Source organism: Alternaria arbusti (assembly GCF_024043155.1).
Source record: "Alternaria arbusti strain BMP 1465 chromosome Unknown scaffold_10, whole genome shotgun sequence".
In the NCBI taxonomy this organism is placed as follows: Eukaryota; Fungi; Ascomycota; class Dothideomycetes; order Pleosporales; family Pleosporaceae; genus Alternaria; species Alternaria arbusti.
Genome location: NW_026249950.1, coordinates 159,457 through 173,308, shown reverse-complemented (window position 1 = coordinate 173,308; position 13,852 = coordinate 159,457). Strand labels below are relative to the sequence as shown.

The 13,852-nt window shown below is 53.7% G+C and overlaps 4 protein-coding genes across 4 annotated transcripts; 2 read left to right on the top strand and 2 right to left on the bottom strand.

Annotated features, from left to right (window-relative positions):
* Window positions 1-998: 998 nt before the first annotated feature.
* On the bottom strand, window positions 999-5,625 carry J4E86_007305 (uncharacterized protein; the record flags this gene model as incomplete). The annotated part of the gene is made up of 11 exons (XM_051447827.1): window positions 999-2,191; window positions 2,240-2,463; window positions 3,360-3,998; window positions 4,054-4,168; window positions 4,219-4,326; window positions 4,412-4,491; window positions 4,542-4,704; window positions 4,765-4,786; window positions 4,845-5,017; window positions 5,067-5,202; window positions 5,263-5,625. 11 exons carry the CDS (start codon window positions 5,623-5,625, stop codon window positions 999-1,001), a joined length of 3,216 nt encoding a protein of 1,071 aa, XP_051300765.1.
* A 2,224-nt stretch (window positions 5,626-7,849) lies between these two features.
* J4E86_007304 (uncharacterized protein) lies at window positions 7,850-8,284 on the bottom strand (the record flags this gene model as incomplete). Its single annotated transcript, XM_051447826.1, has 1 exon — window positions 7,850-8,284. One exon carries the CDS (start codon window positions 8,282-8,284, stop codon window positions 7,850-7,852), a length of 435 nt encoding a protein of 144 aa, XP_051300764.1.
* A 1,582-nt stretch (window positions 8,285-9,866) lies between these two features.
* On the top strand, window positions 9,867-12,010 carry J4E86_007303 (uncharacterized protein; the record flags this gene model as incomplete). Its single annotated transcript, XM_051447825.1, has 2 exons — window positions 9,867-10,014; window positions 10,074-12,010. The coding sequence occupies 2 exons, from the start codon at window positions 9,867-9,869 to the stop codon at window positions 12,008-12,010; spliced, it is 2,085 nt and encodes a 694-aa protein (XP_051300763.1).
* A 176-nt stretch (window positions 12,011-12,186) lies between these two features.
* J4E86_007302 (uncharacterized protein) lies at window positions 12,187-13,102 on the top strand (the record flags this gene model as incomplete). Its single annotated transcript, XM_051447824.1, has 1 exon — window positions 12,187-13,102. A coding segment is annotated over one exon (916 nt), but the record flags the coding sequence as incomplete, so codon positions are not given.
* Window positions 13,103-13,852: the final 750 nt, after the last annotated feature.

Sequence of the window (13,852 nt, the reverse complement as noted above, 5' to 3'; positions counted from 1 at the left end):
GATATGACGTAGTTCCTCCCTTCCCATTCCCGAACAACCGATCCTCATCATATGCGCGTGATATCAGCAGCGTCGTAAACACACATACATCGGCGCTCTCCTCCACCAGCACCACGTGTTGGAATGTGGAAAGTACGAGCGATGTAGTTTGGGACTACCCCTCATTTGCTAGTTTGACTCGGCAGCGGCGCGCGTACTAATGTTGCTTGCTTGCGCCATACTTGCCTGAAGTGTGCAGTGTGGTTTCAAACTGGCTAAAACGTTAGAAGCTGGGTTACTCGTCTCGACATGCGAAGAGCTAGCAGTGACAGACTGGGATGTTGCTTTGCTGCGAACAAGACCCCTGATCCGTAATGGGTGAAGAAGTATATCAACAGCACTACAGTATGTCTGCACACCTCTAGACCTGGCCGTTCACATCGTACTATCATTCCACATCACCAGACACTCTATCCCTCCTTCCCCCCTTCTCTACCGCACCAATCCCATCTCACCCATCACCCACCGTCACACAACAACGTCCCGTCGATCCCGCACCTGGGGCCAAGCCGCCTAAGCTACACACAACCTTCCCCCCAAGACACTCCTTACTTCAGCCAAGCGGCTCGGCATTTCTCCTAGTCACCTGCTTGTTTCACGACCCGCTGATCCAGTGCGAGTAATACCGAACAAGAGACCAACAACATATAGTACACTGGGGTAAACTCCGGGGAGTGCGTGGAGGCTATGGGGTAAGACGATTGCTGGAGATTGGGTATGGGACACAAGACAGGTACTCTGTCTAACATTCTTTCCCTGTAAGTTGTAGTACCAGATACGTGCCTCATACATCGCACAATACAGATATTTTGCTGAACGTTCATGTCAGAACACCTGCTCACTATCGAGAACAGCTGTGGTGATTCTCGTCTCGCCCCAAGACTCGCCCCTATGCAAAGATATCGCTTTCGGTGTAGTGATTTCTATTATCAGACGTACAGCTGCACTTGAACTCCATCTTATTCATCCTCCCCAGGTATACTCAACCTCCTCAACTCCTGAATCTGATTCCCCAGCTGCCGCTTCTCAACCTGCAACTCCTTCCTCCAATTATCCCTGACAAAATCCAGCGTCCGTGCAAACACCAGCTCCCTCTCACTGCGCTCATGCTGAGGTACAAAAGTATCCGGAAACTGCGTCCAACCATGTCTGCACCCAGGTGCGTGCCACACTTCCATGCCTCCGTTCTGGCTACTGGGCACATTGTCCGATCCCGCTTGTCCACCTTGGCGTCCGTCCCAGTCGCCTGAGCGCCCGTCGCCGAAGCGTACAGGCCCGTTCCAGTCGTTGTTGTTCATTTTGTCGACCCAGACGTCGCTTTGCACGGCTAGGGTGTCTTTTTCAGGTAGGACGAGGAGGATGGCGGCGTTCTTCTGGATGTGCATTGGGTCGTTCAAACCGGGGCTGGCTCGCGGGTGCGGTCGTAGTTTGCGCGGGAGGTAGGTCGGGCCCATGATTGAGAATAGGCCAGGTGCTTTCGGCTTCTGTTTGTGGTGGTCGTCTGGTCGCAGCGCATTGGGCAAGGGTTTCATGGGACGTTCGTGTGGGAGTAGGCGTGCGTCGAGCGAAGGGTAGAATAGGAGGAGCGGCAGCATGCGGGGCTGTGCTTGAGCGGGAGGGAGGAGAGAGGGCCACGACTCGAAGGGATCGTCTAGGATAGTGGCTCTGCGGTTTTCGGGCATGATAGGCGACATGGTGTCTGCATGCGCAGGCTCATTCGTGCGCGAGCGAGGACCGATCGTAGTCGACATGCCGAGTTCAGGACAAGGCGGTACTGATATAGCCATGTTCAAGGCGATGTTTCCTCCTGCTGAGAAGCCTGAGATCGCGAGACGTGTAGGGTCGAGGGTGATGGTCTTGACGTGCTCAAGATGTGGTGCAAGAGGTTCCTTCTTCTTCTTTTCCAGTGCGCCATCCCGTACTATGGAGTAGTACCGCTGAATTTCCTCTCTAAGGACCTTGCCGGCTTTCGAAACTCCACTTGTGTCTAGGATCGCGGACAAGACGTCTTCCGCGTCGTGAATAGCGGCGGGGAATTGGTGGAAGGGTCCAATGCGATAGGATACGCTGATGACTACGGCGCCGAGCTCACGCGACATCATCGACGCATAAGGGGCTTGCTCCAAGGGCGATCCCATTATGAAGCCTCCGCCTAGTGTTGTTAGCCACGAGCGTCTTCATAAACATTCCGGTTTCGTACCATGAAAATCCAGCACCACAGGCACACGCCATTCCCCAGTCTCTTTCCTCTCCTGGTCGCCATTGCCTTCGAGGTCGACTGGTTTCGGCGGAACAAAGACGTAGATATAGATGAGGTTGCCCTTTCGACTCGGCAGCGATATGAGAAAAGGATGGGGCCCCTTAGGCGACGTGACGTGCAGGATGGAGAGAGGAACGAATCGCGGTATTTGGACAAGCGCAGTGCTGGATGCAGTCAGTGTCGGCCTCGCGCATTATTCATTACGGGATCTCCTACCGCCATTGTATGTGGAAGGGGAGGCGGAAAAAATAGGCAATCGAATGGAAATAGCTGCTCATCGTGATTATGACACGGAGGTAGACAGGGCGACGGCGTTCATGACGCGGAGGACTCGTTGTATGCGGCTGCGTCACGCATTGAATGCTGAGTGAGCAATGTGCGTTGCGCGTTCAAAAGGACTAAGGGGGACGCGGACTGTGTGCCCAGCTGGAAGGCACGGAAGCCATGGTTGGGTGTGACGTCAGATGTTTTTCGCGCTGCGATGCGATACAGGGAGATCGTGCGTTGCCGAAATTGTTGATGGTGTTTCAAGCCGGCCCCGGCTAGGCCAAAGCTTGATTGCGCGAAGCATCGCAGGGGTCATCCACCACACCTGGGCACTTCCTATTAGCACTGTCTTGTGTCAGTTCGTGCCCAATGTAGATACCTTATGAGTCTGGTTTTGACAACTCCGGGGCATACGCCTGTGCGAAAGGACCTTTTGAGTGAACGCGCTTGTTGCTACACCTGGCAATGTCAAAAGTACCGAACGTCACATCACAAAAGCATGGACAAGAACATAGTTTACAGATTTACTCTGACAATTGGTATATGTAGACTAGCTGACCATGATCATCATGCTACATATCAGCGGTACTGCACCCTGCAACTCATATGCAAGGCCCTAGACCACCGCGAAAGAGAAGTCGTTTTCGCGTCATATCGTGAAGCGTGAATCGTTGACCCGAGTACTCAGCCTGGAGCCGCGCAGACGCAGGCGATGAAAGCAAGCCGCATGGAGCAGGCTAGCTAAGCACTTTTGGAAGAAGGTGAAGGGCTTTGGAGAACAAAAGCAGCTTACCAGGCAGCGGCCTTGTCGTCGGCGTCGGCATCAGCAGAGAAGCCTCCTCCACCTCCACCGAAACCGCCGTCATCGCCACCGAAGCCAGTGTCAGCGGCAGCCTCTCCACCGAAGCCAGTAGCATCAGCATCGAAACCGCCTGCATCGCCTCCACCGAAACCATCACCAAGGCCATCATCAGACTCATCGTCAGTGCCGTCGTGCCACTCGATAGTGTTGGGATCCTCGGGCATGTGCTCTTGGAGAAACTCTGGAATTTCCTGCTTGCTCTCGCATAGAATCTTGCAGAGGTCTGGGCCAATGTCTTCGTTGCGGTCGTTGAAGAAGGACGTAGCCTTGCCCTCGTTGCCGATACGCGCGGTACGACCAATGCGATGAATGTACTCCGTAATGCCGTCATGCATGGTTGAAGGAAGGTCGTAGTTGATTACATGCTTGACATTTGCGACATCAAGGCCACGCGCAGTGACACCGGTAGCGACGAGAATTGGGCAGCGGCCGGTACGGAAGGACCGAAGAGCGTCTTCACGCTCGCGCTGAGTACGATCTGAATGGATTGAGGTGACAGGCATGCCCTTGTTGTATAGGAAGTCGTCAACCATATCACACTTCACCTTGGAGTTAGTGAACACAAGGGTGCTATAATGGCAAAGTTAGCGACTCGCACTCGCTGTGGTTGTCAGAAAAACTGTACCGTTGAGGGCCTTCGCTGAAGATCAAGTCAAACAGTGCCTGGCTCTTGGCGCTCTCCTCTGCGAAGATGACCTGCTGGGTGATGTTTTGATGGGTACTGCCGACCCTACCAACCTCTGTATATTGTGAGCGGGTTGTTCGTCAAACTGGGGAACTGAAAACATACTAATACGGACGCAGTCCTCATCCATGTATTCACGTGTCAGACGACGAGCTGACTTGGGGAACGTGGCAGAAAACATGAGATACGTGTGGTCGGCATCGTCGTTCTGGTCTAAGCAGTTGTCAGCAGGTGATACAAAGAATGATCCAGCAAGTAATTCTTGGAAGTCCATGCTGGGGATGATGTGTCAACATACCTGAACCAGCGAACAGCTTCTCCATGGCCTCTTCCCAACCAGTGGAAAGGAGCTCGTCGGCCTCATCGATTACGGTGAACCTGTTCGTGTCAGTCAGTTATGAAGTACCTTACAAGATTGCTTGACTTACTTCAGGCGGTTGAAGGACAGCAAGTTGATGTTGGACATGAAGTCCATGAGGCGACCCGGCGTGGCGATGAGAATGTCGCAGCCCATCTCGAGCTGCTCACGCTGATTCCTGCTGGGGGCGCCACCGTAGATGACGCAAGGACGCAGCATAGTGCGGTAGCACACTAAACGGAGGTTATGAAGTCAGTATGTGTCTCACATGAATGTTGTACTTGGGTACCTACGACGACGTGCCTCGTCAAAGATCTATCACGAAACCAGGTCAGTATACGTTCAGCATGTACTTCGTATGATAGAAACTTACCTGACAAGCAAGCTCACGCGTAGGGCAGACGACCAGGACGAGTGGCTCCGCACGGACTTTGTCGGTGAGAGGGTTGTAGCGGACCGGGTTGGGGCGCGGCGCAGCGAGTTGACGGGCCTTGCCCATGAGCTTGGAAAGAATCGGGAGGAGGAACGCAGCAGTCTTGCCGGAACCTGAGTAGTGTTAGTAGGAAGTAGAGTGAGTACGGACGAGGCGACTTACCAGTCTGTGCAACGGCGACCACGTCGTGTCCAGTCAGGATAGCAGGGATGCAGTAGGACTGAATCGGGGTCGGGGCCACGTACTGGCACAACTTGACGTTGTCAAGCATGATCGGGTGGAGACCGGCATCTTCGAACTGACAAAGTTTAGCAAAGAAGCATGCGAAGACCTGCAGGCCCAAGTTTCAGTGACTTACGTTGCGGACGGGGCTGATCTTGGTGGGACCCGAGAGAGTGACGTCGAACGAGAGCGCCTTGATTGCACCACCGGCGCGCTGGAGATACTGGTCGGTGAAGAGCATCTTCTCGAGCTCAGGGTTGGGTTCTCCAACATCGCCGAACTCGTCGTCCCACTGGTAAATAGCAGCGTCCGAGAGCCAGACAGCAGTGTCGCGAGTGTCGTCCTCGGCAGGAGTGCCACCAACGACTGTCTCATACTGGAAGGGAACTGGGTTGTTCCATCCGGCTTCCTGGGCGCGCGCAAGATCTTGAGCCTGCTGCTCCTTGCGGGCAGCGCCGGCGTCGGTCGCAGTCGCCTCGGGAGCTCCTGCGTCAGACATGACGATGAGGGGAGAAGGTAGAAAGTGTAGAAAGTGTAGCTATTGCTTGGACGAGACTGCTAATTGCAGCGTGTGTGAGAGTTGGGGATGTGGGGTAAGGGAGTTGGAGGTAGCGGGGAGAAAAGCTTGCGTTGTTTATATGGACAGAAAGGGTAGGAGCTGTGCGCAGTAGCGTCTCTTAGCGCGCTTTCCAAAGGAGATACTGGTGCCTGGGTGACCACGATGATAAGCGAGAGATCAGAAGCTTCCACATTTGAGGTGAGTGAGGATAGGTGAAGGAGATAGTAAAGGGACTGCCAATATCTGTCCTGCGGTATCAAGATGATATCGACGCACTGTACGATGACGCAGTAGTTTCTGGCAGCTGTGACGAGTGGACTGTCATCCCGGATCAAGCATGAACGACTCGACTCAAATTGAAGAAGTAACAGGCCATATGAAATGCGAGCTCCTATATCTTGCACGCAGGTATATCGGTAAAGTGACGCTCGAGGCGATGGCGCCACGGTGAGAAGAATAGTGAGAATTGTGGAGATGGCGAGGCTCGCATGAGAAATTCTATCAGACTGAAAGTGATGTGTTGTCGGGCATGCAAATCGATTTACAACAGTACACGTCTGACATGCTCGTTGCCGCTTTCTCACACAACAGGTGGAGCACGGAAGAATTGTTGCTGAGAGCAGCGAATAGTTATTGGCTTCCTTTCCTTTTACTTTGAACAAAGATGCACTTTTTCGCCTCTAGAATACGTGACAGTCAGGGCGCTTTGCGAATATGAGGACTGAGAAATGACTTGACAATGAATTGGTAGATGTCGATAAGAATAGAAAGGATGCAATGGGAGATCTTCTTACATGTACAAACGGACTGAAACTACTATCTCATGATTCACATTCGCAACAAGGCCAGTGTTGTCAAGACTGCGCTTCGTCTCACAAGTCCTTGTGTAGTACCAACTTACATTTCCAACCCCTTGTGAAGTAGATGCAATACACATAGCCCAGACGGGCCTGTCTGCACATAGCACGACCCTATACTGTATGTTACTTGTGACATGTAAGAAAGTACGGAATTGCGGTTGCAAGAAGTCGTAAATATGTAAAGAGATACAGAAGACGTCTGCAGCAGTCGTTGTCACGACGTGACCCAAGGAGGACACTATGCCGGAACCGAGCTGGTGTACCGTGCCTGAATCATGGATGGCGGGCCGACTGAACCAGACACGCGATGACGCGCCATACATGCCGACTCCAGCTTCGCTCACAGCCGCAATGCTCGTCTTCTTGACCATGACTTCCGGGATCGCGACGACAGAATGGTCATTGTCGGCTATACGTTCTGCGGTACACAGGGGAAGGCGCTACTGACAGACTTCTCCGCAGCTTCCTGAGCCCCTCGATCGCTCTCACGACCGCGACCGCACGACCGCCTCTACGACAGCGACACACATCGGCCGCGTGTGCCATGATAGAACACTATGATGCTCTCACTACTATGCTGCTATTTTCGCGATCTCGACACCGCCGACAGCAGCTTCGACAGCCGCCACGGCGCCGGCTCAGACGCGCATGCCCACATGCATCGGCGGTGCCTTGTCGTCGGCCATATACACCTAGAGCCTTCTGTAGAACCATGGGACTTCAGCTGACAGACAGGGCTGTGGCGCGATGATTTAGCGTCGAGAAGGCATACGATACTCCGGCGTACTCCAACGTGTCGACGACACCACGTAGCTGCACATGCTCCAGCAACTAGAGCGATAATGTATGATTCTACCAAACTGCGGAGTGCAAGCACTATTCGCCAGCAGGGCACCCGCCGCCTCAAGAGCGACCGAAGCTTCTCGTTGAAGAACCCACATCACAGGAATACCTCGCCCGAGGCCCTCTAGCCCGACATGCGAAGCTACACGCTCGAAGAGAGAGGGAATGACAAGGACACACAGCCATGACGATGCGCGCTCTCTTTCTGTACGAGAGGCCCTCTCTCGCATCCGTCATGTTGGAAGCCGGCCACTGCAATGTGAGCCGCGAAGTCCAAGTCCTTTGAGACGCCGAAGGATGCAAAACGTTCCGGACGCCCCAGTCTCAGCTCCAGAATTTCGCTCGTATGCTTCGTTTAACTGGGTGTTTGTCAGCCTTGTTTGTCATGCGTGTTCCAAGAAAATATTGTCTCTCCACCAATGGAAAAGCAATGACTTCTTTCAAGTCGATGTAGATCGGGCTTACTTGTTGCGCCCCCATTTTCCAGGCGGTTTACCCCAGCCCCCCAAGATGTTGCTGAAACGACGTGGATCCATGTTCGGATCCCACAGCGACTCTCCAGGACGGAGCGGCACGTACTGCTCGTCACCCCTGGGGCCGTCGGGAACCAGCTTCTTCCTCTCCACTTCTGTAAGACGAAACGGCGGGTATTGCTCGTTGACCTTAGGGACGGTAGGGTTCGCATTCTTCACTACCACCTTCTCCGCCTCTTTCGCCGCTGCTTTCTTTCGCTCCGCCTTCTCTTGTTCCGCCTTCTGTCGTTCCTCTCTCTTTGCGAGGGTGACCTTGGTAGGCTCGAAGCCGCCCAGGTCGAAGCGCTTGGTCTTGCTGTCGATGAAACGGTTACCGCCGAGAAGCATAGCGCCGTGGTGCGCTGAAGATCTCGAGTTGTCCATCTGATGTTACTTTAGCGTTAGTTAACAGTCACGGGGGCTGAAGCTTACCGCGGCGGAGAGGTGCGATGCAGATGTATCTGTTATCATAAGTTAGTATGCTATTAGGTCTTTGTTGAGCTGCTCCCTAAAGTAGGTAGCATTGTAGTCATAGGTAGACTGCTACCCCGCCGTCCTGCTTGTGTATGCTCGCGATGGCGCGACCGTGGTCTGATCGAATACCTCGAGGCGACTGCGAGACAGTCGAAGAGCATTGAGAAACTTACGGGTACTTGTGTGTCGGCAGCTGGGGTCCTTATTATAAAGGTGGCGTTGAGAGTGGTGCGGTGATTGTGTTAGGAGCACGAAGCAACAGGCAGATTTGCCTGGGAATGCTCGGACGATCTCTTTGCACCTCCGCACTCACCCCCATCACCTTGTACTTTGCCACCTCTTGGGAGCAGTGCATGCGACGCCGCTAGCCGCTGGCGCCTCCGAGATCCCTCTTGCTCATTGAGCCAGTTCGCCTCTCCGAAGGCAGTCCTCGGATACCGATCGATGTCCCCAGCTTGCGACACGCCTCAGACGGAACCGCTTTTCAACGAGGTCGCGAAGGAAGATAGCAGCAGGCCGAGTCATGCTCACCTGTTGTCTCTCGAGACAGTCGATCATCCAACGAGCATGGACTTGAACAAACAATTGAGATGTCAAGGCGGAGATACAGCAAACAGCCAGCCCGCTTATTAGCTGCCCGAGTCATAGTATGGCAATTGGAGAAGGTAAAATGTCCTCGAGCTCGACAGACTGTCCTTAGTGAAGCCCGTAAGAAGTATCGCTGTAAAGCACGCCCCTCGATCTTCTGATATGCTAGGCCAAGTCACAGTGCCCGCATGTATATATAGGCATATAGTCCCCTGTGTTGTCACTTGCTCAAGTCTACATCCACTGTTCCTTGGATACATTCTTCCAACATTCCTAGGGGCTATGCCTTCTGCTTCTCCTTCTGACATGTATCCCGTCGACACAGTAAGCTTCTACTTGTGTGGCGTGCAATGGGCTGGCGAGCAATGTCAAGCTCGAAGGCGAGCTCATTATCTAACGCTTGTGGATTGCTGCATAAGATCTGCAGCATAGTTCCACAAAAAGACGTTGGGCATCACACACATACGAATACCTAGAGAGCTAAACATGTAGCCGAGTCAGCCGCTAAACGCGAGGCTGTCACGCATGTAGTTTAGGCGAGCTTCTACAAAGTCGTTACCCTATCAATTTCGGGCCGACATGGTGTTCTCACAGTACATCATACCAAAAGGTTCTACCGTCCATTGTAACAATCCTACGTTTGATTTTCTCTGACGTTGTGCTTGAAGCCACCCGAAATTGGTGGCTTGTTAAAGTTAGCGAGACATACGTCATCACTCCCTGACTTCCCTGGCGTTGTCCACGCGACAACCCGCGCATCTTGGTTATCTCACATGCACGCCCCTCGTGCACATACCTGCAGGAGATCTCCAGATCTCCAGATTCCATTTTCTTCTTTGTACAACATGCACCCAGACTCGTTGTTGTCTACTGCAGTCTTCACCACACTACCAATTGACTGGCAATGAACGACCCCGGCCTCGACGAGCCAGCAGGCGCGGCAGCGCAAGATGTTAATGACACAGTCCACGACGAAGACGAACAAGCGGAGCAGGAAGAGCGGGAATATCTCGATCCAAGTTATGTCGCCCAGTGCCTCGACATCGCTTTACGTACGCTGACAAACTCAGTCAATGGTGGTTTGCCTCCACAGCGAGTCCCCTCATAGCAGGAACATTCGGCCCCATCGCCAACGGCTTCTCCATCTGCGCCCTCGTTGAAAAGTGGAGAGTATACATCCCGCCGGGAAGCGACGAGGGACACGGCTCGAAGATTACGGATCCGAGATGGCTTATCGCGGTCAATTCAGTCTCGCTCGTCTTTGCGTTGAGTGCAAACATCAGTTTGCTGCTCAACATGTCAAGAAGACTGACGTTTGAGATTGCGCAACCTATCACTATCATCGGCTTCTATCTTGCTGGATTCCTTTTGATGGCGCTCGTGGGGGTCGCTTCGTCATCTGTGTTCCGGATTCAGCCTATGGAAGAACATGCTCTCAGCCAAGCGTATTACTACGCTATCATCGCTGCGGGTATCTACTTCATTATCGCTTCGCTAATGGCCTTTACTGCTTTCGGAGCGTGGAAGGGGCATTACGCTAGAGACTTCCGGCTGACGGCCAGTCAGAGGACGCTGATGCTGCAGACAATCGCCTTTATGGTCTACCTGCTTATCGGCGCTCTGATATTCTCATACGTCGAAGGCTGGATGTTCCTGGATGCCGTGTTCTGGGCCAACTTTACCCTTCTCACAATAGGTTTCGGCGGGGAGTTTGTGCCTAAAACGCATACTGGTCGCTCACTCCTCATTCCATATGCAATTGGTGGCCTAGTCACAGTTGGTTTGGTCATTGGTTCTATTCGATCTCTTATTCTAGAGCATGGAAAGCAAAAGATGGCTGCTCGCTTTATGGAAGTCAAAAGACAAAAGGTTCTCAAGTCTATCGATGGCGACACGCAGACGATACGCATCTCACTGTGGGAAAAGGTCGAGTTCTCCTCGAAAGGTTTGACAGAAGCACAGAGACGAGAGCAAGAGTTCCACATCATGCGCCGCGTGCAAACACTATCCGAGCGCAAGAGGCGATACACCGCGTTAGCTCTATCAACCACAGCAGCAATGCTACTATGGTTCCTAGGCGCTCTAGTATTCATGTACTCCGAAAAGCCGCAAGGATTCAGCTACTTCGTCGCCCTCTACTACGCCTACGTCTCGCTCTTAACGATCGGGTACGGAGACTACGTTGTCGAAAGCAATGCCGGAAAAGCCTTCATGGTCTTCTGGAGCCTCCTCGCCGTCCCCACACTAACCATTCTCATCTCTAACATGGGCGACACAGTCATCAAAGCCTTCAAGGACTTCACCATCTGGCTCGGTTCGCTCACCGTCCTACCAGACGAGGAAGGGCTCAGCGCCGCACTCAAAGTCGGATGGACGCGCATCAAATCCGGCAAGATTGGCGAAAACGAAAAGGCAGGCTACCGCAGCAACTCTGCCGGTCCTACAGAAAACCGCACAGAAGACAGATTAGCAGCCTACATAGAAGAAGAAGAGCTAGGCAAAGCGGAAGAGGCCGGCGAACACGGCGACTATCTCGAACGCGACATCCGCTTCTACCACTTTGTCCTCGCAAAAGAAGTCCGTAAACTGATGAAAGACGTCGAAAGCTCATCGTCAAAACAATACGAGTACCACGAGTGGCAGTACTACCTGCGTCTAATCGGCCAGGACGAAAACGATCCTTCGCACCACCGCCAGCCCAAAGCCAACACTCCGCATAAGCACGATGATGGCGAAGCTCCTGATATCGGCTCTGCGGACGATGGGAAGAAGCGTGCTTGGAGTTGGCTGGGGATAAGGAGTCCGCTCATGGGCAATCAGTCTGAGCCGCAGTGGCTGCTACAAAGGTTGGCGATGAAGTTGGAATCCGAGATGCGCAAGATGAGTTCGTCTGACGAGAAGGTGAGGAAGGCGAAACCACCCATCTCCATGGCAGAATTGAGAAAGCGCAAAGGTAGTGGGAAGGCGTCTGAAGAAACGCAGACAAGGACGTTGCAGGAGGATGTCGAGGCTACGGCGGTTGGCCAGCGTGCTGTCAAAAGTGGTTGATGCTGTGAAGGGGGATGTCTGGGGACGATTATGTGAAGTGCATGTCACGGCGTTTGTGAGTAGTCATTGCTGAGGGGTATACATACATTTTCTACTACCTCTTCCGTACATACAATTTCGGCAGCTTTGATATCCCTCTACCACCCTAATACACTAGTAGTATCACAATCTCCACCATGTCCTCCACACCACCCACCCCCCTACCCACTCTCTGGCTCTTACCCCCTCCCTCCCTCCTCCCCTCCCCACATCACCCTGCCATCGAACCCGCATCCCTCGCCATCAGCGCCCTCCTCGGTTCCCTCGCCCTCGTCTTCATAACAACCTTCCTCATCAGGAACCCTCATAAAAGAAATTTCCTGGACGGCACAAGCGGAACGCCGGAGGAGGAGCAAGCAGAAAAGCAGCTTACTATCAGTGGTCCTCTGGGTACTGTGCTAAGAAGGAATGGGAATGGGAATGATGGGAATGATGGGAATGAGGGGAATGAGGGGACGGGGCACCTGATACCGAGGTTGTGGTCGGGGTTCTCGAGCTCGAATGAGGAGATTGGACGGGTTGGGCAGGGGGTAGAGAGGAGGAGGGTGGTTGAGCTTAATAATATGCCAGCGAGGATGCCGGATACAAGTCATAACGGTATGACAGCGTACCCGCCTTATCCGGTGGAACTAGACATTCTCCCACGCTCACCCCAGAGCATCCATCATCGTTATCCGGATACGTACGCTGGACGCCCAATACCACCACCACCGCCACCTCCCAAAATCCCAATCCTACTCCCCCAACGGAATCCCAACCTCAACACCTACAACACCCCCATCAACCCCATCAACCCCATCAACCCCATCAACAACAGGAACCAAAACGGCGGAAGTTCGCGTCCCCCTCCCCTACGCCCCGCCCCCCGCAACCCACGCTACTCCTTCGGCGACGACGACACGACCGTTGTAGGCGACAAAGCAGACGTCGAGACTCTGCGGAGTGATTTGAGTTTTCCGGATACGGATTCGGATAGGGGTTCGGATAGTGCGAGTTATGAGGAGGGGAGGTGGAAGGGTGGGGATGTGGATGGGAGGGGGATGGGGTTGGTGGGTAGGCATTGGGAGTGAGTAGGATGAGGAGAATGAGTAGGGTGGATTGAGTGGGTGAGCAAGGGGAGGGAGGTGTGAGGGTAGTGATGATTGGGGTAGGAAAGGGAACTGGAATGTGAGAGACAATGTACCTTATCTCGGAATAGCAATTATCTCTTAAGAACGCAATTCTGAATTAATCCTGAGTGTCCTTTATTTCAGTCTCCCAAAGTCCGCCCTAACCTCCACATCCCCCTCCTCATCAACAACCTTCCCTCTATCCCACTCCCGCCCCTCCCCCTTCTTCCTCCACACCACGTCCTCCTCCCCCTGCACATCCCCTCTCTCCCATTTCCTCACCTGATCATCCGTAAACCCGGCTTGTTTCAGTCGATCGGCGCCTTGTTGCTGCCAGCGCGCTCGGTCACGCAGTGCCTCTAGGGCGTCGCCCCAGTCGTCTTCTACGTCGGATGCCGGGCGCACGTCTGTGGTGGGATCGTACGTGGAGGAGAAGCGCGATTCGATGCCGCCGTTTTGCGGTTTGTACGCGTTGCGGCCTTTGGAGCGGACGGGCGGTGAGCGCGGGGGAGGGAGGGGGCCGACGATGGCTTCGAGGGGGTCGGAGGAGGAGGATGCTGGGGAGGGGGAGCGTTTGGTGTTGTGGCGGCTGGGTTTAGGTGGTTGGGTGGTGGTGGATCTGCGTTTTGGGCTTCGGGAGCGAGTCCGGTCTCGGTGTCGGCTGTGTTTTCTGTGCTTTGAGGAATGAGGTGAT